Source organism: Asterias rubens, chromosome 18, assembly GCF_902459465.1.
Source record: "Asterias rubens chromosome 18, eAstRub1.3, whole genome shotgun sequence".
NCBI classification, from domain to species: Eukaryota; Metazoa; Echinodermata; class Asteroidea; order Forcipulatida; family Asteriidae; genus Asterias; species Asterias rubens.
In genome coordinates, this window is record NC_047079.1 from 5,574,400 (window position 1) to 5,598,436 (window position 24,037).

At 37.7% G+C, this 24,037-nt stretch overlaps 3 protein-coding genes across 4 annotated transcripts; 1 reads left to right on the forward strand and 2 right to left on the reverse strand.

The window, feature by feature from the left end:
* Positions 1 to 791: 791 nt before the first annotated feature.
* On the reverse strand, positions 792 to 14,589 carry LOC117302512 (cyclin-L1-like). Of its 2 annotated transcripts, none has more exons than XM_033786477.1 (10): positions 14,374 to 14,589; positions 12,941 to 13,015; positions 12,390 to 12,499; positions 10,442 to 10,562; positions 9,749 to 9,813; positions 6,184 to 6,283; positions 5,590 to 5,694; positions 4,959 to 5,067; positions 4,025 to 4,118; positions 792 to 3,416 (listed from the first exon to the last, which is right to left on the reverse strand). In XM_033786477.1, the coding sequence occupies exons 1-10, from the start codon at positions 14,581 to 14,583 to the stop codon at positions 2,882 to 2,884; spliced, it is 1,524 nt and encodes a 507-aa protein (XP_033642368.1). In that variant the 5' UTR covers positions 14,584 to 14,589; the 3' UTR covers positions 792 to 2,881. The 2 variants fall into 2 exon arrangements, with proteins under 2 accessions (XP_033642368.1, XP_033642367.1); XM_033786476.1 differs by having other exon boundaries at positions 4,920 to 5,067.
* Positions 14,590 to 15,491: 902 nt separating this feature from the next.
* LOC117302380 (39S ribosomal protein L20, mitochondrial-like) lies at positions 15,492 to 19,964 on the reverse strand. Its single transcript, XM_033786308.1, has 5 exons — positions 19,792 to 19,964; positions 18,664 to 18,774; positions 18,288 to 18,365; positions 17,003 to 17,068; positions 15,492 to 16,555 (listed from the first exon to the last, which is right to left on the reverse strand). The coding sequence occupies exons 1-5, from the start codon at positions 19,876 to 19,878 to the stop codon at positions 16,391 to 16,393; spliced, it is 507 nt and encodes a 168-aa protein (XP_033642199.1). The 5' UTR covers positions 19,879 to 19,964; the 3' UTR covers positions 15,492 to 16,390.
* A 228-nt stretch (positions 19,965 to 20,192) lies between these two features.
* On the forward strand, positions 20,193 to 22,951 carry LOC117302527 (protein-S-isoprenylcysteine O-methyltransferase-like). Its single transcript, XM_033786502.1, has 4 exons — positions 20,193 to 20,405; positions 21,087 to 21,345; positions 21,909 to 22,126; positions 22,599 to 22,951. Exons 1-4 carry the CDS (start codon positions 20,193 to 20,195, stop codon positions 22,779 to 22,781), a joined length of 873 nt encoding a protein of 290 aa, XP_033642393.1. The 3' UTR covers positions 22,782 to 22,951.
* The last annotated feature ends 1,086 nt before the right edge of the window (positions 22,952 to 24,037 follow it).

Below are 24,037 nucleotides of genomic sequence, written 5' to 3' on the forward strand. Positions count from 1 at the left end.
TTTGGTCTGATGCACACGTTCCTCTTTAGAATATACAGACCTATTTGTTGTTGATATCCAAAGGCTTCATGTTTCAAATTTCCTCTCAGGGAGAATCAAATAAATTGACAATTTACATCTTTTGAACTTGGTTAGTTACTCAGAGACCTGTATTATTTGACACCTTTTTGAGGATTCTATCTATTGAAAAATTAGTGCATTACAAAAGTGAATTTGGCTTTAATTGGAGCCATTCCTTGAATCGTACTACTAGACAAAAGTTATAAGAACAAAATAAATTCTTTCCAGAAGTAATTCTCGGTACTCCACTTGTTCTCGTTATTTCTGTGCATTATTGCGACAATTTTTTTAGGTTGATTTTTAACAACTAAATGAGAGCAATCGTGGTTGCGAAAAATTTAATATACACTTATTATTTTTAGGCCTTTACCCACAATGGAGTCAAATCACAGGAAATTCCTAGAGAATTTTTACCCCACCACCACCCGATGTTTGTTTCACATTTTTCCCAGGGAAAATTTACACACAACTTGCTAACCCCAGGTTATCTCGCTTTAACTGACTGCAGAGAAGGGATAGCTATTAGCTTTTTCATAGGATTTGTCAGGGTTTACTAATTCATGTGATGATCAATCATTCTCTTAGAATAATGACAAAATCTCATAATTAAAATTTCCTTTCCTTTTTTTTATTATTGAAATAAACGCAAGATATGAAGCCGTCTTTTTTTAACTTTACAATTTACACATGACAGATACTATAGTACGTTCAATTATTGTGAAACATTTTTCTTTTACACATTTTTTACATGTCGAGCCTCAGACTTCAAATTATATTACTCAACGGATTTGTTTGCTACGAAAACAACCTGATCATTTTTTTTTTTTTTTGGGGGGGGGGGGGGGGGGCTTGAGTTTCCACAAAATGCAAGTTATCCATGTTCCAAACTGCAAGAAACTTGGTCTCAACAGCAATGTTGAATGTGTACGATTTCCATACAAACGCCTAAGCCAGATCATTGGTTTCGAAAATGACCATACCCTGCTTATTGAAGAAAAAAAATACTGCACTTTAAGCTCATTTAAATTGTTAGAATAAACTGGAGATTTTCTGCACACCATGTGAGCACTTGGTTAAACACTCCGCAACCAATGACCAAACTTAACAATCGTTATGAACTACTCGAATCAATCTAATAATTCATAAGAGACCTACATCATGGTGTGGCCATCTTGATTTTTCTCCTATCCAACTGACTGTAACCAAACCGAGGCTGGAAGAACAAATAGTCTGGTTCTATTTTTCAAATATTTTGATTTAGGGATATTAGCATTGATTACTGTTAATGGACACAGGGAACATGACCAAGATGGTAGCAGCATGAAAAAAGGTCTACAGTACAACTGCTCTCGTTTCCCATAAACCCCCCCCAAAAAAAAACAAACACATATATACTTCTGTGACAACCTGAAGACCAAAGTGAGAAAGTTTAGCCGATCACAAGTAGGCCTTAATGCACAGACAAAAGTCTCGATTTATGCTTCCAGCAAATGTTTCTTGCGGAGCACATTTTTCTCGCGTGAAAATTGGAATGAGTGCAAACCAATTATTGCGCCAACAACATATGTTTCGCATTCGCCGTAAGCTTGAACCGGTCTTAACAAGTAAGACACAAAGGGAAGAACCCTGAGGGTCGAGTATAATTTTGACTCTACAGACGTACAATTTAAGGCAAATAATACAAAACTCATTCTCTGAAATAAACAAACAAATAAATATTTTCCCTCATTAATTTTTAGAGAAGAAACGGAAAATCAAAAGAAGACTAGCTTGGTTCCCCCCAGTTGAATTAAACAACCTTTTGGCATACACCAGTATAGACCGTTTGGGAAAAAGATAATAATTGGCTGCTTTTTCTATAATTACACACTTCTTACTTGTTAAGTAGTGTGGATAGAAAAAGAAAACATTATTTCCTCATTTGTGAATCCCTCTGAAAGAGAGACCCTAGAGTAGCCTAACAGTCACTTAATTCAGTGCTCTGTTCAACGTTGCTGATGAACAATCAACACCACAAAAATAAGGTGAGCGGATGCTTTTTTTATTATAAAAATACTGACCGTTAATATTTTACTTGCACAAGTTTAGAGTCACTGTATATTAAAATACAAGTTTCAAAAACAAATTATTGACAGGTGATATCACAAATTGTCATGAACAAAGAAAAGAAAAAAAAAAAGAGTACCATACTCGTGACCTTGCCCTTAAAAAACCCACAAAAATATACATTTTCTCGGTTGTGAAAGATTTTAGTACTGTCCATGTTTTTTTAAGGTTTTACCATTTGGGATGGCATGAGTGGCTTGAATTTAGGCACTATCAGGACACACTTATTTTTTTCGTAAAGGCTCTGGTTAACATACAGTCAACTCTCGTACAGATATTGCTGGATTGCAGGAACTGGCCACAATAGATTTTCAAACAGGAATGTTGTTATAAGAGGACAGCAAAACATTGAAACACATAGCAGAAATGGGATTCGGGACCATAGAGTGTTCTCTTTATAAGCAAAACCTCTTTATAACAGTGCTCTTTAAATTATGGCGAGGGCCAACTGTTTTTCATGAAGGAAAAAAAAACAAAAAACAGTAAAACAAGGTGTATTCAAGTACATCTTACATTAAGGCAACAGTCAGAACCGGTGTAACTCTTTGATAAATAAGCATCAAGACAAAACATAAACAACCACCCCCAAAAAAATTATACACATGAATTTTGGACAACTTGTACAATGTGTTAAAATCCAAATATAGGACAACAAATAATTTATGATGATTGACACAACTTGCAGGCACTTTAAGTTATTAATAAAGTTCCGTCTTCACCGTCGTCTTCTGTCCCTCCCATGTCCATGACCACCGGAGTCCCTCTTGTTTGTCTTATGCGATTGTTCCCTTGAGCGAGAGCGCCCTCGATGGTGCTTGTCCTTGGATTTCGCACCTGAATCCCTCGATGGACTGTCTTTATAATCATACTTTTCTCGCCGTATTGGGGATCGGCTCCGCGAACGACTTCTACTTCTGCTCCTAGATGACGACCGGCTGTGCTTGCGTTTCCGTGATCTTGACTTGACTTTCGGGTACTTACGATCGTGGTCCCGTATGCGATCCCGGTCTCGACCCCGCCGACTTCGTTTGTGGTCATCCTTCTTTTTGTGTTTGCTGGAATTTCTGTAGTGCTTGTCGTTGTGCGGCGACCGGCTTAAACTGCGACTGCTGCTGCGACTGTGCGAGGAACGATGATTAGAGTGTGATCGACTACGACCTCTACCACGACGGGGACTCTTGGAGTGGCTACGGCTGTTAGAAGCGCTGGTCTTAGAGCGACGGGCAATCTTGCCATTTTTCTCTTTATGGCTGTAAGGTAGAGAATAAACGTGCAATTAAACCAGGGTCCAATTTCATAGGCAACGAATCGGGGTTTACAAAAGCAGGGATATCACACTTACGTCAAGCGCATTTCGCAGGTTTGCAGTGGATATCAAATGTGGTCCTTAATTAAGGTATGTGCAAACCCTTCCAAGTTAACATTATAACTAAAATCTAAACTACAGCAAATGCCCTGGAATGTGCACGATCAATCTTTATGTAAACAGGTGGACATGGTCTAAACAAAGACAAACAAAATGTTTATTTCGTGAACCATGATCATGCTACTGATAAATACAATGATCACTTCTCATATTGAAATAGTTTTCTCTACCACAAACGAAACACCAGTGAAGTTATGGGTGAAACCTCCCAGATGGCTTGTTGTGGATTTTTGTTTAAACAAATTAGTATAAGGGCATGGACAGGAGGCCAAATCACAATTTAAAGAACAAGCTATCACTAAAATACAATGCTCATATCTACGACTCAATCCCATTTCTACAATACTTGCATGGGAAAAGAGAAGAGTTCTTCAAATTAAAAGTCTTTTAAACTAAACTACATAACTATTGTTCACAAGGATTGATCCTTACCTACTGTGTCCGCTACCGGGAGACCGAGCATCCTTATTGTTCATCTTGTAGGAGCTTGGAAGGTTTGGTGAATCACTGTTCACCTTGGGAGAAGCTGTGAGGAGAGTATTTGTAGAATTTGTTTTTATCATAACAAGCATGGTTTGCATACATGAAAACATAAGAAATTGCAATGACATTTTTTGTTATATAAAGAAAATATAGCACATCTTAAAAACTTGTCAGCTGTTATTTCTACATTTCTTTTTTGCAGCAGGCATGATACCTGACCCTTAGAAAAGACCCCTTGCACAACGCGCAGCTCACTCTTCTGCACCTATCGTATCCACCATTTTGCGCATCAAACTGTGCACAAAAGAATTGAGTCCCAGAACAATGGAAATGGAAGACGTGCATTCTTATGTGCGTTCTGCGTTGTGTGAGGAGTCTACACGCTTTTATAAAAAAAATCCTAATTTTTCTGAGTGGTAAAAAAAAGAATGATAGGCCTGTGACAGACACTTATGATACAAATGTAACACATCTCACAAGGCCAGTTCAGTAAACTTTTTTTGCCCGCCAGAAATGTCTAGGAATGTACATACTCGATCTTTATGTTAACGAAGGTGACATGGTCTAAACAAAGGATGGACTAGAGTAAATGTTCATTTCGTGAACCATGATCATGCTACTGATAAAAACAATGATCACTTCTCATATTGAAATAGTTTTCTCTACCACAAATGAAACACCAGTGAAGTTATGGGTGAAACCTCCCAGATGGCTTGTTGTGGAATTCATAAATTTGTAGACAGCAATCGCCATACATTAAGAGGCATATGATCATGGTCTTGGACTTCATCAGAATCCTCATCAAATGACAATGCATGCAGTGTACACAATAAAGACACCTCACCTGGTCTGGAAGAGTGTGGTGAGAAGTTACTTGGCGTACCTGCTGCACTGTTGGCATCCAGCGCCTGCTCCTTCAGTTTGGCAAACTTTGCCTCCTGCATTGCCAAGCGGCACCTCTCCACTACCTTATCAAGCTCCTCATAGGATTTCTGTGTACCAAAAAAATTAACAAAAATAAACAAAAATTAGTTAAAAAGATTTGAATGTGGAACCTTGACACGGTGAATAAAGGGGGTTTAAACAGAAAGTCAAAAGAAGTGAAAGTTTTTACACAAACAGTTTTTGTAAAACCAGTTCAGTATCTTGCCTGCAAGGAAGAAAAGCCCTGGAATGCAAGTCACTCTTTACGTACACAGGGGCAACATGGTCTAAACGAAGAATGGACTAGAGTAAATGTTCATTTCGTGAACCATGATCATGCTACTGATAAAAACAATGATCATTTCTCATATTGAAATAAATTTCTCTACCACAAATGAAACACCAGTGAAGTTATGGGTGAAACCTCCCAGATGGCTTGTTGTGGAATTCATAAATGTGTAGACGGTAAATATTTCTGTTGACAAATCTTCAGAACTTTGGACCAAGATGACTTCGGACTTAGTCGTTTTAAGTCACTTTAGCTGAAAAAGTGTTTTAAGTTTTGTAAATTTCAGTTTCCCCTTTCTTACCTTTGGTCTAGCATATAAATGGAGTATCGTTAGCGATATATCTTTGAGATCGGCTTCCTCCGAGTCCATAAGTCCATACCATGGAGGATTGCTGGGCAGAATGACCTGTGGTCAAAAAGGCAAAAGCTGTGAACTTATAAACTCAAGAAACTTTACACCAGCCTTGAAGTTTTTAAGAAATTCACTCATTTAAAGGTAAATCTAAGAGGTATATACAAGACTGGTAGACTGGACAAAATAGTCTGTGTTAGTTTATGTGTGATCAACCATAGCAAACATGAAATAACAAAACCTGTGAAAATTTGGGCCTCATCCGTTGTGCGAGTCTAGTGAGAACCATGCATAGTTATCAGCATGTTTACACAGTCTTTAATTTTGTCCGCAACATCCAAAATCAGCAGTTGTGTTTTTGTTTGATAGTAGTTTTACTGAAATGTGACCTCATTTCAAAGGAAGATATTTCAAAGACATTGTTCTAGTATAAACTTCATGATCAGTAAGCTTTCACACTAAAAATAAACAGAAAATGTATCCTTGACAATCTTATATAATCACTAATGACTTAAGAATTATGAATTATCACTTATGACTTACATTTAGTTGTCTGGCCGACAAGTAGATGCATGCACAGGCAATCGTCTCAGGCTTATACCTCACAAACACGTCAGTGCGTAAACTGTCGTTCATGTAATTCCTGAATGGGGGAAAAAGATAGGAAGAAAATTTCATCAACACAGGTCAACCAGCTTCCACAGTACATGTAAATTACCCCTAGTAAGTACTGCTACCATCACTAGGATCCCATTCAGAACAAGCAATGTCTAAAAAAAAAATTGAATTATTTTTCTTGAAAATGTGTTTGGATACTTGACGAGTCCAACGAAATAATTGATTATCAAAATAAAGTTTTTTTCTTGAACATGATTTGAAAATCAACTGAATGGCACAAAAAACATCTAAATCTAAATTTTTGGTGTGTGGGTCAATAAAAAGTTGATCAAGATTGAAATCTTTGTTTATTTGTTTCTCTTTTCCGAATAGCCACCTAAAAAATCTTCTCCCCCCCCCCACCTCCAGAAAGCGTCTGAGTTGTTTCGAGTACCAACCATGTCTGCTTATTGAAAACACTTCATACTTGGCCAAAGACTTTGTGTGACCCCATAACAGACCTTTCATCCACACCATGTCCAGAAAGTGACCCATCCTCATCAAGGGGGCCCAGGGCGAGTCTATCTCATTCACCCCCATGCTCAGTCCAGCTCCAGCTCACTTCCAAACTTAGCCTACAGTTCGCTCTTTTCCATTCCAACGATTATGCCATCAGTTTCAATCCAATATATCAGATGCATTAATGTCATCTTGGTGTAGAGGTGTTCTCTCTACATTTTAAAATTATTTGGATGTTCCATTTTACAGGCGTGTCCAATCAATCCAGCGGGTCCAGCAGAAGAGGATGACAAGTGTTACATCGCCCATCAAGATTTCAATTCAAGAAACCTTCCACGATAACATACACTTACCTTTTATGTGTACTGTATCATGGCATACAAAACATGAAACTAATTGTTCACTTATTATTAGCAAACTGAAAAATTTAGATAAACTAAAAGCTATTTATCACAAAATTATACAAATATAATTTGGCAGACGCATCAAACACACACTTGACATAACATAAACGGAAAAATAACTTGTACATGTATTTTCACAAATCACGACATAATTATGAAACCATTTCCACAGATCCTGGTCACTCGGCGAAGTTCTTGGTTGGAATTTAAAACCAAGTGCTCTTGGAGTAATGCTTCTTGAAGCTACTACTTGGAGTCTAAGATCCAAGCATTTGCAGACCCTTCCTGTTTAATAGAGCAAGCTTCGTCTCAGGTCCTAGGTTGTTTTTACCAAGCAGAGTCTCACAGAGTCCCAGTTCTTGTTGGCTTCACCTCGCCACTGAAATTGAAAGTCTCCAAAAGTACCAAACTGCCAAAAATGTTTTTCTAGGGCCAACGTTAAATTCCATATTCCATGGTACCTTTTTGCATTGGTAACTTGCTTAAGTTTCCTGTTTTCAGTGAATTCTCAAAACGTAACAATAATTTGGTTCGGTCCATAGAATTCAACTTGGGGGTGGATCAATTACTAACAAAAGTCAGTTCAAAGCAGGCGATCAAGTCTTCTTTGGGCAAGTCTTTTGTTGGCTAAAAATTTGGTTTGGTTTTTGCTCGGACAGCCTGCGTATATACATGTATTCCTGTATCTACTACGAGGGGGTAAGCCTCACTGTCAAACCTGTTATCACATAGACACTTCAGTTCATCGTCTGCGGCCGGTGAAACACTCATGGCAGAGCTTTACATGTCAATTGTGCACACTCCTTCAAGAAGTTCTGAATAAACAGTCAATCACGTGAGAAATAACCAGCGATCCATTCTCAGTTGTCCATATATTTTTAACTCCAGTGATAGTCCGTGTGCTTTAAGTTCCATCCACGGGACGACTCTCGCTGCAAACCTTAAAGGAAAAAGCTGACAAAGATACCCGTTACTTAACAGAGCACTTTGCTTTAGTTGGAATATTTTTGTAAAAAAGCTGATTCTTAATCTTTAATTGTTTCATAGATTATTTTTGAAGGTGAGCTTAAAATTAAGTACTATTTGAACATAAAGACTAATTTATCTAACATTAGATTATTTAAATGTTCATTCAATTAATGATATATATAATTTTGCCAGAATACACATTATAAATCAAAATAAAGTCATTTGTCAACTCCAGTATTAATTAAATGACTAACAGATAGTTTCTAGGCCTACAATATTTTGGAGTCAACATCACTAGAAATAACCAAAATGACCAACTGATTCTAGATCCACTTCTACACTAAACGAATCTCATGATATGATACACTTGACAACCTCCCCGCTTTCTTGAGTCGTCCTTGGTGCATTGCCATGGCAACATCCAGAGTTACCAGCAGCATTGTTCACTTAATCGAGAGCTCATACGTGTCCGATGGAATGGAAGGAGTTGAAGTAACTGTGAGGAGTCGAGCATGGGGCGTGAGACGAGAGTAGACTTAACCCGAGTCCCTCCTCCGACACTGAGCCATTGAGAGGATGGCCAGACTTTCGAACGGATGGAAGGGTGGTCGAACGAAGCCGCTGACCACAAAGTCTTCACAGACTCTCAGCCAGCTACCTTCTTTTATTAGTTTTACTTACCCCTAGGCCCTTTTGGTACAAAGGAAAGATAAAAAAAACTGTGTAAACATGGGAACTTATCAAATTGACCTGTACATGCGCATTCTCTGGTGGGGAAAAAAAACAAATGCCACAAAGCAAAGTCTAAACTGAAACGTTTCATGCAGTTTTGGCCCCACTCAATTGACCGTTTGGTCAAGTCTATTTTCAAACCTTCATGGCATTGCAACAAATGAACAAATGTTTTGAACGAATGATTGCAAATAAGAAGCAGAGCAGAATTTCATCACAAGATGGCAATATTTCGGCACAAATTATGAACAAATCGTTAACTCAGTGTCACCCATCGTCCTCCCTTGCTCCCATGATAGCATAATCCCTCTTTACCCCATCCCCCCCCCACATGTCTTCAGGATGAGACTGAAACACACTGCTTAATCTTCTGCCATTCCAGTTCGATTTGCAGCATGCTTAAAGCAGGCATTGTCAAGCAAGTGATATCAATTAGATCCTGTGCATGGTGTTTGGTGCTGGCATATTCAGGTACAAACAAATACTCGTCACCTCAGTACAGATAATCGCCCAACTTTAAAATTGCTTAAGAAGGACATCTGGATTGTTTTTGTTTTCCCCCCAAATAAATGCAGATACAAACTCTCTCGGAAGTTGTGCAACATTCACAGATGAGCTTTAACTAGCAATAGAACAAAAAGGGGTTTGCAATGTGCAAACTTTTTTCTTAATCAATAAATAAGTGTGTGCTTTTCCATTAAATGTGCATCACAACTGACAACTTAATTAAAAATAATTATTTAATAACTTATTTGTTATTTGACTTTTGAAGAAAAAAGAGTTGACGAGTGAGGTTCTAGAAAGTATCTGCTCCAAGCCTGAAACACCGGCCAACAAACACCATATCGAGGAGCTAGGGTGAACCACCCAGGCCGAGGGTAACTTACCAGGCAGTCTGCACAAGTTGTGCATTGCGTTCACACTCCAGGACTTGAAGGTAGGTCACTACCATCTGCAATCGCACCATTAGTGCGAAAGAGACAAGACCAAAAAATAGGTGTGTTAGCTCAATTTACTGATCTCGTTAACAGGTTTAATAACAAATAATAAAATCTGTGAAACAACAAAATGCGCATTTTAAGGCTGCTGTTGGCTTTTCTGTGAAGAACTCCTGAATGTAGGGCAAAGGTGAGGTGTACATCGATATCGGATTTGTAAGTTGGATTTAGAGTAATGTCTGGGACCAGGACATGATTTGTTACATGTGAATCTTTGAGGGGGCAAGGCCATTTTCCATACTGCACTTCCATTGAACTCAATTGAAATCTTTAAGTTTTAGGGTACATTTTGATGAAACACAAAAGGCCAAGACATAGCCCATTGCCTCCATGTAATTCACCCCTGGTTTAAACAGTAAGCGCACTATTTTTCACCAACCCATACAAGAAAAAGTGTAAATATTGAGTTGTTTGTGGCTGGCAAAATATATTAAACATAAACAAAATCCAGCACTCGTTGATCAACTTGTCGCAAGAATCTGAAAAACAACTTCCTGAAAAAGCAAAATCTATATGCAGTACAAGTCAGACTACTTTGAATGTTATTAAAATATACAACGTCTCGAAAGGAAAGGTACCAACCTTGTGTGGGTGCTTGACGTGGACACAGAAGCCCAGCTCCTTGAGAACCCTCCGTTCAGCTTTGATGACCTGATTCTTCATGTTGAGGTACTTCTGGTCTAGTACCATCGGATCTACAGGTCTGCAGTAGGGAAGATACAAGGATTTGTCTACTACTGGCTTGATCGTAGTCACCTCAACACTAGGATTTGATGATGTGGCATTTGGTTCACTCAAACAGCTCGTTCTTGTGTGCAATATTGTTTTTTAAAGCTTTTGTTATTTTACTATGGCAACTGAAAAGTGGTTCATGGAACATTAAAACTGCTATCTTTCTTTCCTGATTCATTTTTTGTCCATGTCTCACCATTGATTGGACCTTGTTAAGTTTTTAGCATAACCCACAAATTATCTTCAAGTACCAATTGTAGAAATAATAGATGTTAAATTTGCAACGGGGATAAAGAATATAATATAATTGTAGAAATGGTTAAATAACAAACCCTGGGATGATATTTTGAGATGTTATTTTCATGATTACTTGGTGCTACATGTATCTAGAGAGATTGGTTTAAGTTCGCAAAGAAGTTGATATAAGCATGGGGATTCAGACAGATTGAGAATGCAACCTTAAGGCCATGTCACACGAGGCAATTTATAGGCAACCAGTTCCAGGCAATCTCAACGAAGAAAATCTATTCACATTTCAGCGTTCTCGTTATTTTCTTGGGGATAGTGAGTTTCAGTTAGAACAATGTCTCTTCTGCTTTTTTCAGCATACAGTGCAGTTGGTTGCCTCTAACTTGCCTAGAAAATTGCCCCGCGAGGCAAAACCTTTTACAGTAGCCACCCTGCGAGTAATGCTGCGTGTAACAATAGCGTCAGGGGGAATCGAGTCAGGGTCAGGTGGAAAGAGACTTGCTGAAGGCGACCTGCCGAAGCTAGGACCCTTGCCCAAACCGACAACACTGAAGCCCCAAATACCAAGCAACTCTTTTGGGGAATATCACTGGCAAGCAAGGGAGTGGCGTCAGAGTGTCCAGTCTCAGAGTCCGGCCCACCAGCCAGGCCATGGGTTAATGACCGGAGAGAGAGATGGCATGTCTCAAGTGTGGCTGGCTGACCATTCGCTGTGGGAAACAACCACAGTGAAGGGAAGAAACGAGTGTTATTTACCCATTGATGAAAAAAATAATAATAATAAAAATAACATTGATGCAAAAGAAAAGAATTGCAAGTTAGGAGGAGCACATTTTCAAACAATTAATCAATGAACCTTCAGTTGCCATAATCAAATTAAAACAAGATGAAATACAATACATATTAGAAATGTTAACATTTAACATTAATATTGAGTTAGTTTTACAGTTTTACATAAACCAAATGCCACATATCACACAATAATTAACTGTACTGGGAGCTCAATTTTCACAAAGATTAATCTGAAAAAGAGTTGTCAATTTTGTCGCTATTGAAATTTTGAATTGTGACATCACACTTTGCTTGGCACTCAGGATTGATACACATCATAAGATCAATCTTAGGTCTTTGTGAAATCTAACACATGGCTTGATTTCATAAATAGCCATGATTGATCTCAAGATGTGTATCAATCTTAAATGAAGTATGATGACACATTACAATACTAGTGGCGATACTGACAACTCGTCTAAAGATGCAACTCGATCCTTTGTGAAATCAAGCCAAGCTGATCTCTCTTGAATCATTAGCTGTGTAAAAAATATGTAGTTAGAATAGTCTACCAAACAAACACCATAACAGCAATTTCAACATGAATTTTTAGCGAAGTCCCTAATAATCATTTGTTCACAGTTTGGCAAAATATTTGCCCCATACAGCTTAAAAAACAACAACATAACCAAACAATCTTCTGATTAATTAAAAACAGCATATTCTTTTTAATACTATATTAGATTCAACAGGTTGACTGAAAGAAAGGGACACTCACCTATTGTTTCTTCGTTGTCTAATGTGATGAAACACATTAATTACATCACGGATGCGTCGAGGGGCTTCCTCAATCTTAGAGGCTAAATTTATACAGGCCATGGCGACAATCTGGAATGGATCAAGACAAGAAAAATATGGAACAAAATAATAAATTTTCTTTTCTACAAGCATTCTATTACAAATTTTAAGATCACTATTTTTCCAACTCACGGGCCTGGAATTTTCAGAGGGCAAAGCCGTTCTAATTTTGCAAAGGGCACTTGCATTGGAAAATGTCAAAGTCGATAAAAAACTTTTGAAGGGGCACCAAGGCCAAGACAAAAGAGGCCAAGGCCTCTGTGGCCTCCGTAATTTCAGGCCTGACCTCATGGTGCAGACAGAGGACAGAGCTACTCCTAGTCCTCAGGTGTAATGCGTGGGAGGAGACCATGACTGAGCTGCCTGCCTGCAACGGAAATTATAAGATTGGAGTTGAGGTAGGATGTCCGGCTTGTGGGGCGACATATAAGCAATGATTTTAATACAAAAGATGAGGTTTTCTCTACTTACCTCCATATTGTGTTTCACAAAGGACTTTGAATAATAAAACCTTTGAAAGATGACTTGACCTGTAGCCATGGCAACCTGCAAAGAAGAAAAAAAATACTCTTAAGTTTTGAGCAAGTATCAATTAATTCAATTCACTAAATTAAATTCTCTCGGCTCAACTTTGTTAATACCTGTAATTGAAATTGACAACTAAAAAAAGTATTGATAAGGGCTTAAACCCATTGGACACTTTTGGTAAACAGTAATGTCCATGGCCCACACTTTGTGTATCACAACTTCTATATAAAATAACAAACCTGTGAAAATTTAGGCTCAATCGGTCATCGGAGTCGGGAGAAAATAATGGGAAACCCACCCTTGTTTCCGCACGTTTCGCCGTGTCATGACATGTGTTTAAAATAAATCCGTAATTCTCGGTATCGAGAATTTACATTGTTTTAATGTTTTTACAAAAAGTAAAGCATTTCATGGAATAATATTTCAAGAGAAGTCTTTCACCATTACCTTCGATAAACCCTGTAAGTGTAAGTTATTGGTAAATCTGTGAACTTTTTATTTTTTTCTGTAACGAAAGTGTCCAATGGCTTTAAAACTTTTAATAGTGCTTTTACAACAAAAAGAGCGGCCATAATTTTAATTTTTGGTGCAAAAGCGTCTTTATGGGGAATAATGGCATGCACCAACATCCAGGCTAATTTAAGTGAGATTTGACGTTTTGACAACTTCAAACTCACTTGTGAATAGCAATTTAGGAGAAACCTTTTGATTTGTTCATCACACCAACAGGCACAACAAATGTTTTTTTAATTTATGAAGTTTGGAATGAAACAACTTGCATAAACTAAATTTGCATGATTACAAAAAATACAAATTTATGGGATGCATCACATGTTATTCTTGAAAATGAAGTCTCTCAACCAATCACGTCGACAATCCCACTAATTTAACTGGAAATCCATCCTATCTATGTTTTCAATTATTAATTAATTCAAATTTGTTTCAAGGGAATCAAGGTCAACTGCTTGATTTAATCCCAAATTTAACTAATTGTAATTCATTTATAAAGACATTTCAAGCAATTTATGGATTTTCACAAAAAAAAGTAACTTAGAAGTATGTTCCTTTTCTCTTTTAACAACAAATTACAAAGTTGAAGTTCCTTTTCTTTGTTAATATTATAGGCCTACTGCGGGCGGCCGGCAGCTTGACACACACATTCGTGCACAAATTTAAACTGGGCCAAGTTTGAATTTGCAGAAGCAACCTAGTATAAATAACATAACGTATAATTGATGAACATTACAGTTAACAGTTTATTAAAAGATGTTTCAGTTTGAAAAAACCCACACTCCAGTCATCAAAAATTTAAAATTAAAAACTTCATAAATCGACCACATGACCATGTCGACTTTTTTTGGGCCTCTTTTTCTTACCTGAGGCAGTTTTAACAGGATGCCTGCCGTTTGAATAAATTCACATCCAAGCACCCTTAGGTTCATTTCCGTCTCTGAATCCAGTCCATCTCGTACCGAAGGAGTTGGGGACAATTTTGACGCTGGAATTACACAGTTTTCTAAAGTTATAATTACATCTCCGTAGGTTTTTACAGGCATCGTGTTGTGTTCTTTCTTCACATCCGCCATGTTGCAGAAAAGAAGGACGTTTAATAAACGCACGTACGACGTAACTGAAATATGCATGCGCATCCAAGCGACTAGCAAAGTAGTTCCATCAATTACATCACACAGAGTGACATTGGACCAAACATAATAAGATCCTTCTTTATTTCAAAACAAAATTCTTACAAAAGTTTCGATTTTACTAATTTTCATAATTTTATTCATTGACCAAAACGTGACAAGTTTCAAAGCTTTTGTGCTTTATTTGTTAACGCGGAAGGATATACGAGCTCTTTCAAGTGCCCAGCCTGGTCCTCTGCACCACGCCCGTTTATGAACAATGGCATAATCCGAGTACCAGTTACTAGGAATCGTGACGTCATTATTCCAATTAACTAACTGACCCGAACATGTGGGGCGCACTTCTGGGACTTCTGCATGTCTGTGGCCCGAGAGCGGAGCAATAAACTCCATGGTCTGAAAACACAATTCCGAGCATTTTCTTGCGTCTATTATTTATTACTAAAGCAGGTTACCTGCGCAACTTTTAAACACAATTTTGTTGGATTGTACAGTTTGTTCGAGGTGTAAATAAACTTGATCTTTTTGTAAATAATTATACAATTTTGTATAATTTACAGTTTGTGGGAACAAAAATACCCACAAAACCACCATGGGCAAACATATCGAACAAAATTTCCTGATGCGTCTCAAATGTAAAAACTTCTTCACCCAAAGCAGTTTAAAATGGATTTTTGCCTCAATCTTTTCACAGGGTGGGATGGGCGAGCTTTTTTGGTGTCAGTGATATCATGGAGGAATATTTCCTCCATGGTGATATTTACCATAACAAGGGAATGGATCGAGTGTCTGCCCACGCCCCCACCTACCCCAGTTTAAATAATGAACAACAAAATTATAATACAACGAACTTGTTATAATTTAATATTTTAATGAATATCCAGATAAAGCGTGGATCTCCTCCACGGATAAACACACCCTTTTTAAATGCAAGAAAATCAACAGAATTCTTTTGTTTACAGTGACAAAATAAATGAGCTTCGGAAAAAGGTGATAAAAGAGAGCTGGCAGCAGGTAGAGATCAATTTCAAGTGAATTAATATGTCAAAGAAAAGAGTTTGACAAACAAGATATTTTTTATATCAAAACAAAGACACCTTTGTTCATGGCCTTTTCCTCTAGTGAAGCCTCCAGCAAGTTGGTCAGGCAGACCATTCCCGTTGGAAATTCCGTCATCAAAATTTGGAACGATGGATAGTGGTGGCTTTGTTGAGAAAAGAGCTGGTTTGTAATGGCAAACTTACCCCCAATTTTCTTTTCCCAACCACCATTCATAACTTCAAGTTTTACTTAGATAAACTATGCCAGTCTGCAACAAGATGTCACATAGTGTATGCATCTACACAGTACATAGTGTGGAGAAATTTATAGGCACTCTCCTACCAAAAGCAACAACAAAAATATCAAGTTCACAGCCTACTGATGTAAACAGATCCATCATCTAGAACAGAGATGCTCTATTTTTCTCTATGCTCAGGGCAGGCAAGGAGATTCAACAACTTTTTTTGAAGTATGATGTTGCAGGCCTGAATCTTCAAAGAAGGATGGGGCACATTCCTCAATGTCATAGATACTTGCCATTCTTGTGGTGCCCCTTGAAATGTCCTAGACAAAACACATCTTTATTTTCTTCAATCAGGTGACCTCCACCAGGGAAATTTCAAAATACGCCTTGCTCTTTATAATTTGACGGTCGGATATGATGATGCATAAATCATTTAGTGTGATCAGTTGCATCTTTTCAGTTTTATCATCTCAATGTTTGTGTGGACTGTTGATCGCTGATGCGTAATTTCTTCACTGATTCGAGGAGGTCGTCTTGGGTTGTTTGTCTACTCAATACTCTGTCTGGGTTGGCTCTGACTGCAGCAAGAAGACCCTCTTCTCGTTTGGCCTTGGCCAACTCAGCGAGACACTGGATAAGACAAAATGGTTAAAGAAAATGTATTTTTAAATTTGTAACAAATAAATACAAAAATAAAAGATACACAATACATAAAATGTTTAGCTTTACAGCATTAAAACTTCAGCAACAACATTAATGATTTATGGAAGAGTAAGACAATACTAAACATAGCAGTGTTAGTTTGATAGATAAAACAAGAAATGAAGTGGTATCACTTAAAGACTAACTACCTACATAAACAATTGCGTGAACTTTTGTATATGAAGTTGTTGTTGCTACGAAAGCTCATGCAAGTTATTATGTAATTAGGGATAAGTTAGTCTTTATAAGTGCTTTAAGTGCTACCATTACCTTCCTTGTTTTACGATTTATTTACAAACACAAACCCAAGTACTTAATTACTGAAACAGCCTCCGGTTTAGTTTATTGCAATAAAGATATAGAGTGAACTTTTACCTTGAATGTCTTTGGTTCTGTAATTGCAAGGATCGACAGGATTTTCCTGTCGAGTTGTATGTTGTACTGAAGAAGAAAAAAAGATAAAATAAAAAGTGTTAAATATCATTTTCAAATAGTACATACTTTGATATTACAGGTTTTATAACTTACTAAATATTTGTTTTTATTTTTTTAATTTTTTTTTTATGCAAGTCGCCTGACACACAAGGCCTCAAGGCCACTTCAAGGTGTGGGCTATAATTATTTTTTCCAGAGGCCTCAGGTTGTTGCAACCTACTCCTAGGGCTGAAACAGGGTTACCCCTTTCACAGTCCATACGAATGTAGGCTTGGGTATCATCAATTTAAAGCCTGGCCGGTAGAGCAGAAAGCACTACCTCCCCAATTTTATCGGCAGCAAATTGCGCCACAGCACCTTGTAAAACATTACATGGTGCTATCCAATGATTAGGTCTGTTACAGCACCAGGAGCGTCACTGAGTGATGGACAAGTGCACTATAAAAAAAGCCACAATTATTATTATTATTATTATTATAACTCATTTGCAGACCTTTGTTAAAATCATCAGGAACAAACAGCTTGTACACATTGTTTATAGACCTTTCTTATGTTTATAAACACGGACCACCATTTTGTATGAGCAGCTTCGGGTATCATAAAATATGTTACTTACTAGGATGGAATAAAACACTTTTCAAAAACCTCATTTAAACCCATTTGTATGAAAAACCAGTCGTGCAACATCATTGAATTTATTAATACGTGCAGATGTTGATTTCTGCATAAAAAATATAGTATGGTCTTTTTACCCTTACACTAATGGGTTTTAGGCAATGTATTCTATGTACTCCCCAGCCGTGATCGACACTTGTGTCCTTAAACAAGACTATTCACCATTGCTTCGTCCTTGTAAAACCTTACATGGTGCTATCCAAGGATTAGGTCTGTTAAGCCCGGTTCATACTTCCTGCGAATGCGAATGCGAAGCGAATTTGACGTGAATTTGACGTCACACACTCCTTTCGCAGCGATTATTCGCAATGGAGTAGAGCAGAGGGCAACTGCTGCGAATTGTTTGTTGCGAATTTGTGACGTCAAGATTCGCTTCGCATTCGCATTCGCAGGAAGTATGAACCGGGCTTTACAGCACCAGGAGCGTCACTAAGTGACGGACAAGTGCATTATAGAAAAAGCCACAATTATTCTTATTATTATAACTCATTTGCAGTACTCGGTGGCTGCTGCTAAGGATTCAAACTGGCTCTTAACATTGTATACTTACCTTGAGAAGGTTTTCCATGAATGGGCTATAGGTAATGTCATGCTCTTTTACAGCCGAGTTGATTCTGCCAATCCAAAGCTGAACATGAAAAATAAATGTAAATTAATAAATAAATTGAAGAAAATAGAACCCAATTACTTTTTTATGGGTTTCTTTTCTATTGGCTTTGAGTGAAAACAAAAATGGGGCATGAAGTTTGTCAGAGTGTTGTGGCACTTATGCCCTAGAGATGGGACAAACAGCCTACCGAGGGGCTTGATAATGGAGAGGAAAATCTACAAGATTACAGCTCAAATGTTTACTGGACCGAAACTCTGACCAGAATCAGCAGGAGAAGAATAAAAATGACCTCAAGTGCTTTCAAAGTCTGTCTTACTTTTCTCAGTAGTCTCTTTTTGTGTCTTCTTCCAGAATATGCTTTAACCCATGCTTTTTGGAGAGCACGAATAGCAATGCTGTAGCAATTGCGTCTTCTACCAAAGAAGTGCTGGAATATAAACAGAACAATATGAATGAATGTTTATACACAAGTTCTGGAAAATAAACAAAACAATTATGAGCGTAAAGACAGGCCAGAAAGTAAACGAATAAATGAATAAATGACTTATTCGATTAAGTCGATTATGAATGATCATGACTATGTTTATCGCAATTACCGCCTGGATAATTTTGCACATTGGCTGAACAGCGTTCCCTTTTCCTTCCCATAATGCCTTTTGACTAATTTGCGAAACACACCAGAAATACACCAGATCACCAGGTACGCAGTACTATTGTGCGCAAACTAGCCTCCTGCGCAAGCACGCAATCTTAAAGCTTGCGCACGCAATATTCAAAATGGGTCGTGCAGACTTCAAGCTTTTGGTAGTGAATTTCCGTGCGGCAAATTTGTGCGTGCAGATGAAGTTTGCGCGCTACATTATGTCAAGCTCAACATGAACTGCACAGCATAAAATGACATGATTATCTGATAGGGTGCCGCCTAACGCTTGCTTGCCCAGTTCCTGGACATTGCCGTTTAGTAATAGTAGCCCCACTTGTGTGGCCAAGGTTAGCTCCTTGGCCACACAAGAAGTGGGGCTACGCCGTTTAGTAGAATTTTGTTTTAGTCATAATTTTAAATATTATAAAGACCCCTTAAGAATTGTCAAGGATTCTTTTTGAAAAAGTATGATTATGAATGATGTGGTCGTGGGTGGAACAAAGTTGCAGGAATGACTTGATGCGTGGTTCAACACTTTATTATTATTAATAAAATGCCTAAAAAAATTGCATGGAATGTCTAGTGCGAAGGCTGAAAACTGCGTGCACAAATTTAAATAGGGCCATCAAGTTTGATTCACAGAATAAGACCCACGCCCCCCCCCAAAAAAAAAAAAAACCAACAACTACGAAGCCCCGCCTCCTCCCCGTCATCGTGTGCGTCGTGCCGGGCCGATGTGTGTGTGCGGCAAAATAACACAAATCCACACACACAGTGTACACTGATTCGTTGAAGACTTACTTGTGTCTGATCAAAAACAAACTTTCTTTTCCAATATGAAGAAGTTCCTCTAGATCGTATCAGTCTTGCTGCACTCAGGTGAACCATTTTGGTGAATTAAATAAGTTCACAATGATTTTAAAAAGGAACAGCAGACGACCTGAACCAAGTTTCGAAGAATGCATATGAGAAGAATCTTGTTTGAGAGTCAATAAGTGCAATGGATTATCAACCAAGTAATAATAATAAGTCGTTAATTGTATTAATTATTTAATTATTTTAATACAAATATCAATAAATAATTAAATTAATTGATAAATTATTTTTATTTTGAAATAAATGTACTATCAATATCAGTTTAACATTTACTTGGCTAAAAATGAAAGCATATTAAACAATTTTTAGAACGAGGAAAAATAAAAATGGCGGTCCCGTCTGAAGGATGGTTGAGTTTACGTTGGTTTTTGCAAGGGGCTGGCATCTTAACTGTGCCATTAATTCACCAATTGGTGCGAGTGTCAGACCCAGTTATAGCTGATGTAGTATATAATTATTTATTGGTGATTTCTGTGGCGTACATAATGGTGAATTATGCTGTTTTATTTGTGTTCCACCGGCGGAAATGCTATAGACAGGTACCCTTTAAATTATACTTAAATAAATGTATAGTAGAAGGTTTGGTACCAACCCAAACAACTGCATATTTTATGCACACAAATTTGAATCCATATCTGTGTGTTGATAAAATGAATAATTAAATATTATTGAATACTTCTTGTCAATGTCACTTGTTCTAAAAATGTATCTGAATCTAAAAAGGGAAGTGTCTGTATCCTGCCACACCACATTTGCACTATTCTTTACCAATAAAATGCAAACTAAAAATAAATTTAAGTAATTTTTTTTTAATTAAAATTATTTAATTTAATTTTAAATAGAATTAGAAACAAGACTTCTTTCATATCGGCCATCGGGAGGAGGGTTGCGTTATCGCATCTATAGAATGAACAAGTGATGGCAGGATACGGATGTTTTGCCGAAATATCACAAAAAATGTATGAACTTTTGTAACTGAAATAACTAATAATGAGAAAGTTCTTTTATTTTTTATTAAAAAAATAGTATTTGATTATTGATAGTTTTGATATGAAATCAATTACAGTGTTACAATGTAATGGTTAAAACGTCAAAGGCCCAGCAGGCCAGAGTAAATTGTTCCCACGGCACTTTCTTTCTCAATCTCCCCATTGACAATAAATTTGAGTCTATTGTTTGATATAATTTGAATTGTTCATGGTTTATCTTCCTACCAACAGATTGCCGCTCAAGCATGCTTCATCGGGATCGTATTTGGGATTGGTCTCTCATTCTCTCTACTGCATCCACGCATCGTTGCCTTCGGCTGCTACCTGTGTGTCCTCGGTTTCTTTCATTTCTCGGAGTACTTTTCAACGTCCATCTACAACTACGAGAGTCTGTCCATCGACTCGTTTCTCCTAAATCACAGTGTTGCTTACGCTGCCGCGGCAATGTGCAGCTGGTGCGAGTATTTCTTAGAGTTGTATTTTTTCCCAGGTCAGTTCATTTTTGAAATTCTGTTGACCTTCACACTCTCCTTTCAAAATAGTCATCGGAAAATTGCTGAGTCCGACCGCCACTTGTTCTTTGAACAGGACAAAGAATAACTTTATATTTAAGTTGAACCACAAATATTCTTAGTCAAAATAGCTTAAAAGCAGTCGTATTTGGCATTTTCCCCCAGGTATTTCTGGGGCACGTCTTTAGACATGCTTGATGCAAAGTGCTGATAAAGGTGGGAAATTCCCACAAAACAGCAAAATCAGCATCCTTGAATGAAACATGAACCCCCCCCCCCACTCAAGCATAGCAAGGTGCTTTTGATCAGTAAGTAGTTTGCAACAGAGCTTAACTACCAGTTTTCCCTGATTCTGCTGATAGTTCCCTGAAAATATACAAATCTTTCCATGTTCCAGTGAATGAATGTGAAAATCTCTCTGATTATGTACACTTTTCTAACTATATTCTAAATATTTCTGATTGTTGCTTTGTTGCTGACTGCAAAAGCAAATTTTGTCAGCTCTTTTCCAATGGCATACTTCCTGTGTTTTCCCCAACAGATATCAAGAGTGTGTGGTATATTAGCGTCTTTGGTTTGATACTATGTATCTTTGGTGAATGCCTTCGGAAAGTTTCCATGTTAACAGCCGGAAGGAGTTTTAATCATTATATCCAAACGACGCGAGCTAGTGACCATGTTCTGGTCACCCATGGTGTTTATGCATGGTCCAGACATCCGTCCTATGTCGGCTGGTTCTACTGGAGCCTAGGAACGCAGGTTTGATACATTTTGGAACTTATATTCCTTGACAACATCTGTTTCAAAAAAGCAACAGACTGCTGGACCTTTTTTTGACAGAAGCAATTTGTGCACACTGCACAGCCCCATGGAGACAAAATAGAACAGTTTATTGATATTACACCTCATGAGTTTTATCAAGTTTTGATAGAAAGAAAGGGATTACATCTCAAAACTTGTTCAACTGTTTATTTTAAAATTCTTGAGTAAATGTGGTAACTACTGTACACAATTAAAAATGACTTGTAATGTTTTACAGGATCGCATCTTGCTGCCAGAAAAATAAAATACACTCAAAGTATTTGATTTCAAACCTCATAAAAAAATTGAAGAAATATTTCAGGTTTTGTTAAACAATAATGAGTATGTTCTTTTGAAAGGTTTTGAGTTGAATTGAAGTTTCCTCCGCTTTAAATCTACCTACATACCATTTTCTTGATCCAATCTACAGATTATCTTGTGCAACCCCATCTGTCTTGTTGCCTACACGGTCACATCTTGGAGATTCTTCAATGAGCGGGTCGAGGACGAGGAGATAACCCTTCTTAATTTTTTCGGTGAGGACTACTTGAACTACCAGCAGAGAGTAGGCACAAAGCTGCCGTTCATCTCCGGCTTTAAGATGGAACTTTGACCTTTCGGACCGTCGAGTCCTACGTATATTTTCTCTAATGTGTGTTGGGACAAGTGTATGTTCAAAGTATAGAAGTGTTTCCCCCTCCAGGGAAAAAAAAAAAAAAATAAAAAAAAAAATAGAAGTGTTTCCAAACATCACACAAAGCCCAAGCAGAGGTTTAGCAAAAAGAAATGGTTTCAAGAGGGCCTTTGATTCATGCAGAAATTGCTAAGGGCCTTTCTCAAAGCTCGGCCTGGGGTACCGGCTCAGGCTCCGCGTACTGATATCTGTGCAATACGCGCTGCTCCAAAATGCAGGTTAAATGCAAGCTGCGTACACAGCACGTGGAGCCTGAGCCGTAGCCCAAGCCGAGCTTTGAGAAAGGCCCCAAGTGTGTAGTATGCTTTTTATTCAGGTGCTTGAACTTGAAACCTCAGAGAATTGCTAGGAATGTACATTGGTTACTAGACCTTTTCATAACACACTACAGTATTGTTAAATCATAAACAAAATATAGTCAGAGTACTTGTTGAACCTTTTTAGCATAACATGCAATTGCAACAGAAACATGAGGTGACTGCAAGAATAGGTTGAAGAGGGCAACGTATTGTGTCTTTCTGAATGTTTCAATTCAAGAAGCCTAATTTCAGCCAGTTTATCTGCTAAGCTGAATTGCAGTGAACCTGACACAAGCAGCATTGAATGTTTGCATTGTTTTGATTGGTGCCATGTCAATTTTTGCTTAGCAAAGCAGTTGTCAGGCAGTATGTTCTGCTAAACAGCTTCATGAAATTTGGCCCTGTATTTACAATGGGCTTTCTGAAGCACATCTGTTGAAGTGTGATAATGGTGTGAAATGTTTATTAATTCAGTGCATAATGCGATAAAAAATATAAACAAATCAACTTAGTATGTTGGTTCCAAAGATTGTATAGCACCGGAGTTGCAAGATGGGTTACTGGAGCTCAATCTATTGTTGGGACTTGTATTCACATGGGCGCCAGTTTAGCAAGCAAATATTTCGTTATATCATTGATATCAATGGTCATTTCTGCATTGATCTATTTGTTTCCACAAAAGAGTTGCTTGCTAAAATGGCGTCCAGTGCATTTTTCAAATTTCAGCCTAAGTTCCCCATCTTTTGCCTTTTGTGCTCTATAATCTTTGGTTGTTTCTGAAACATTCCGTAATTAACATTACTAGTTAAGCTCAATACCTGTATGTTAATTGCTCCCAATTGTTTATTATTGACACAGTACTGTGTAGATATTATG

Bases quoted from the DNA above. Each gene is read 5' to 3' on its own strand.
- LOC117302512 (XM_033786476.1), bottom strand. From the start codon at position 14,583: ATGGCGGATGTGAAGAAAGAACACAACACGATGCCTGTAAAAACCTAC. The intron at 13,016-14,373 runs GTAAGAAAAAGA...TCTTCTTTGCAG, and splicing joins TCCTGTTAAAACTGCCTCAG to GTTGCCATGGCTACAGGTCA. The intron at 4,119-4,919 runs GTGAGGTGTCTT...CTCTCCTCACAG, and splicing joins ACCACACTCTTCCAGACCAG to CTTCTCCCAAGGTGAACAGT.
- LOC117302527 (XM_033786502.1), top strand. From the start codon at position 20,193: ATGGCGGTCCCGTCTGAAGGATGGTTGAGTTTACGTTGGTTTTTGCAA. The intron at 20,406-21,086 runs GTACCCTTTAAA...TCCTACCAACAG, and splicing joins GGCGGAAATGCTATAGACAG to ATTGCCGCTCAAGCATGCTT. The intron at 22,127-22,598 runs GTTTGATACATT...TCCAATCTACAG, and splicing joins ACTGGAGCCTAGGAACGCAG to ATTATCTTGTGCAACCCCAT.
- LOC117302380 (XM_033786308.1), bottom strand. From the start codon at position 19,878: ATGGTTCACCTGAGTGCAGCAAGACTGATACGATCTAGAGGAACTTCT. The intron at 17,069-18,287 runs GTAAGTATACAA...TTTCTTCTTCAG, and splicing joins TCATGGAAAACCTTCTCAAG to TACAACATACAACTCGACAG. The intron at 16,556-17,002 runs GTAAAAGTTCAC...TGTCTTATCCAG, and splicing joins CAGAACCAAAGACATTCAAG to TGTCTCGCTGAGTTGGCCAA.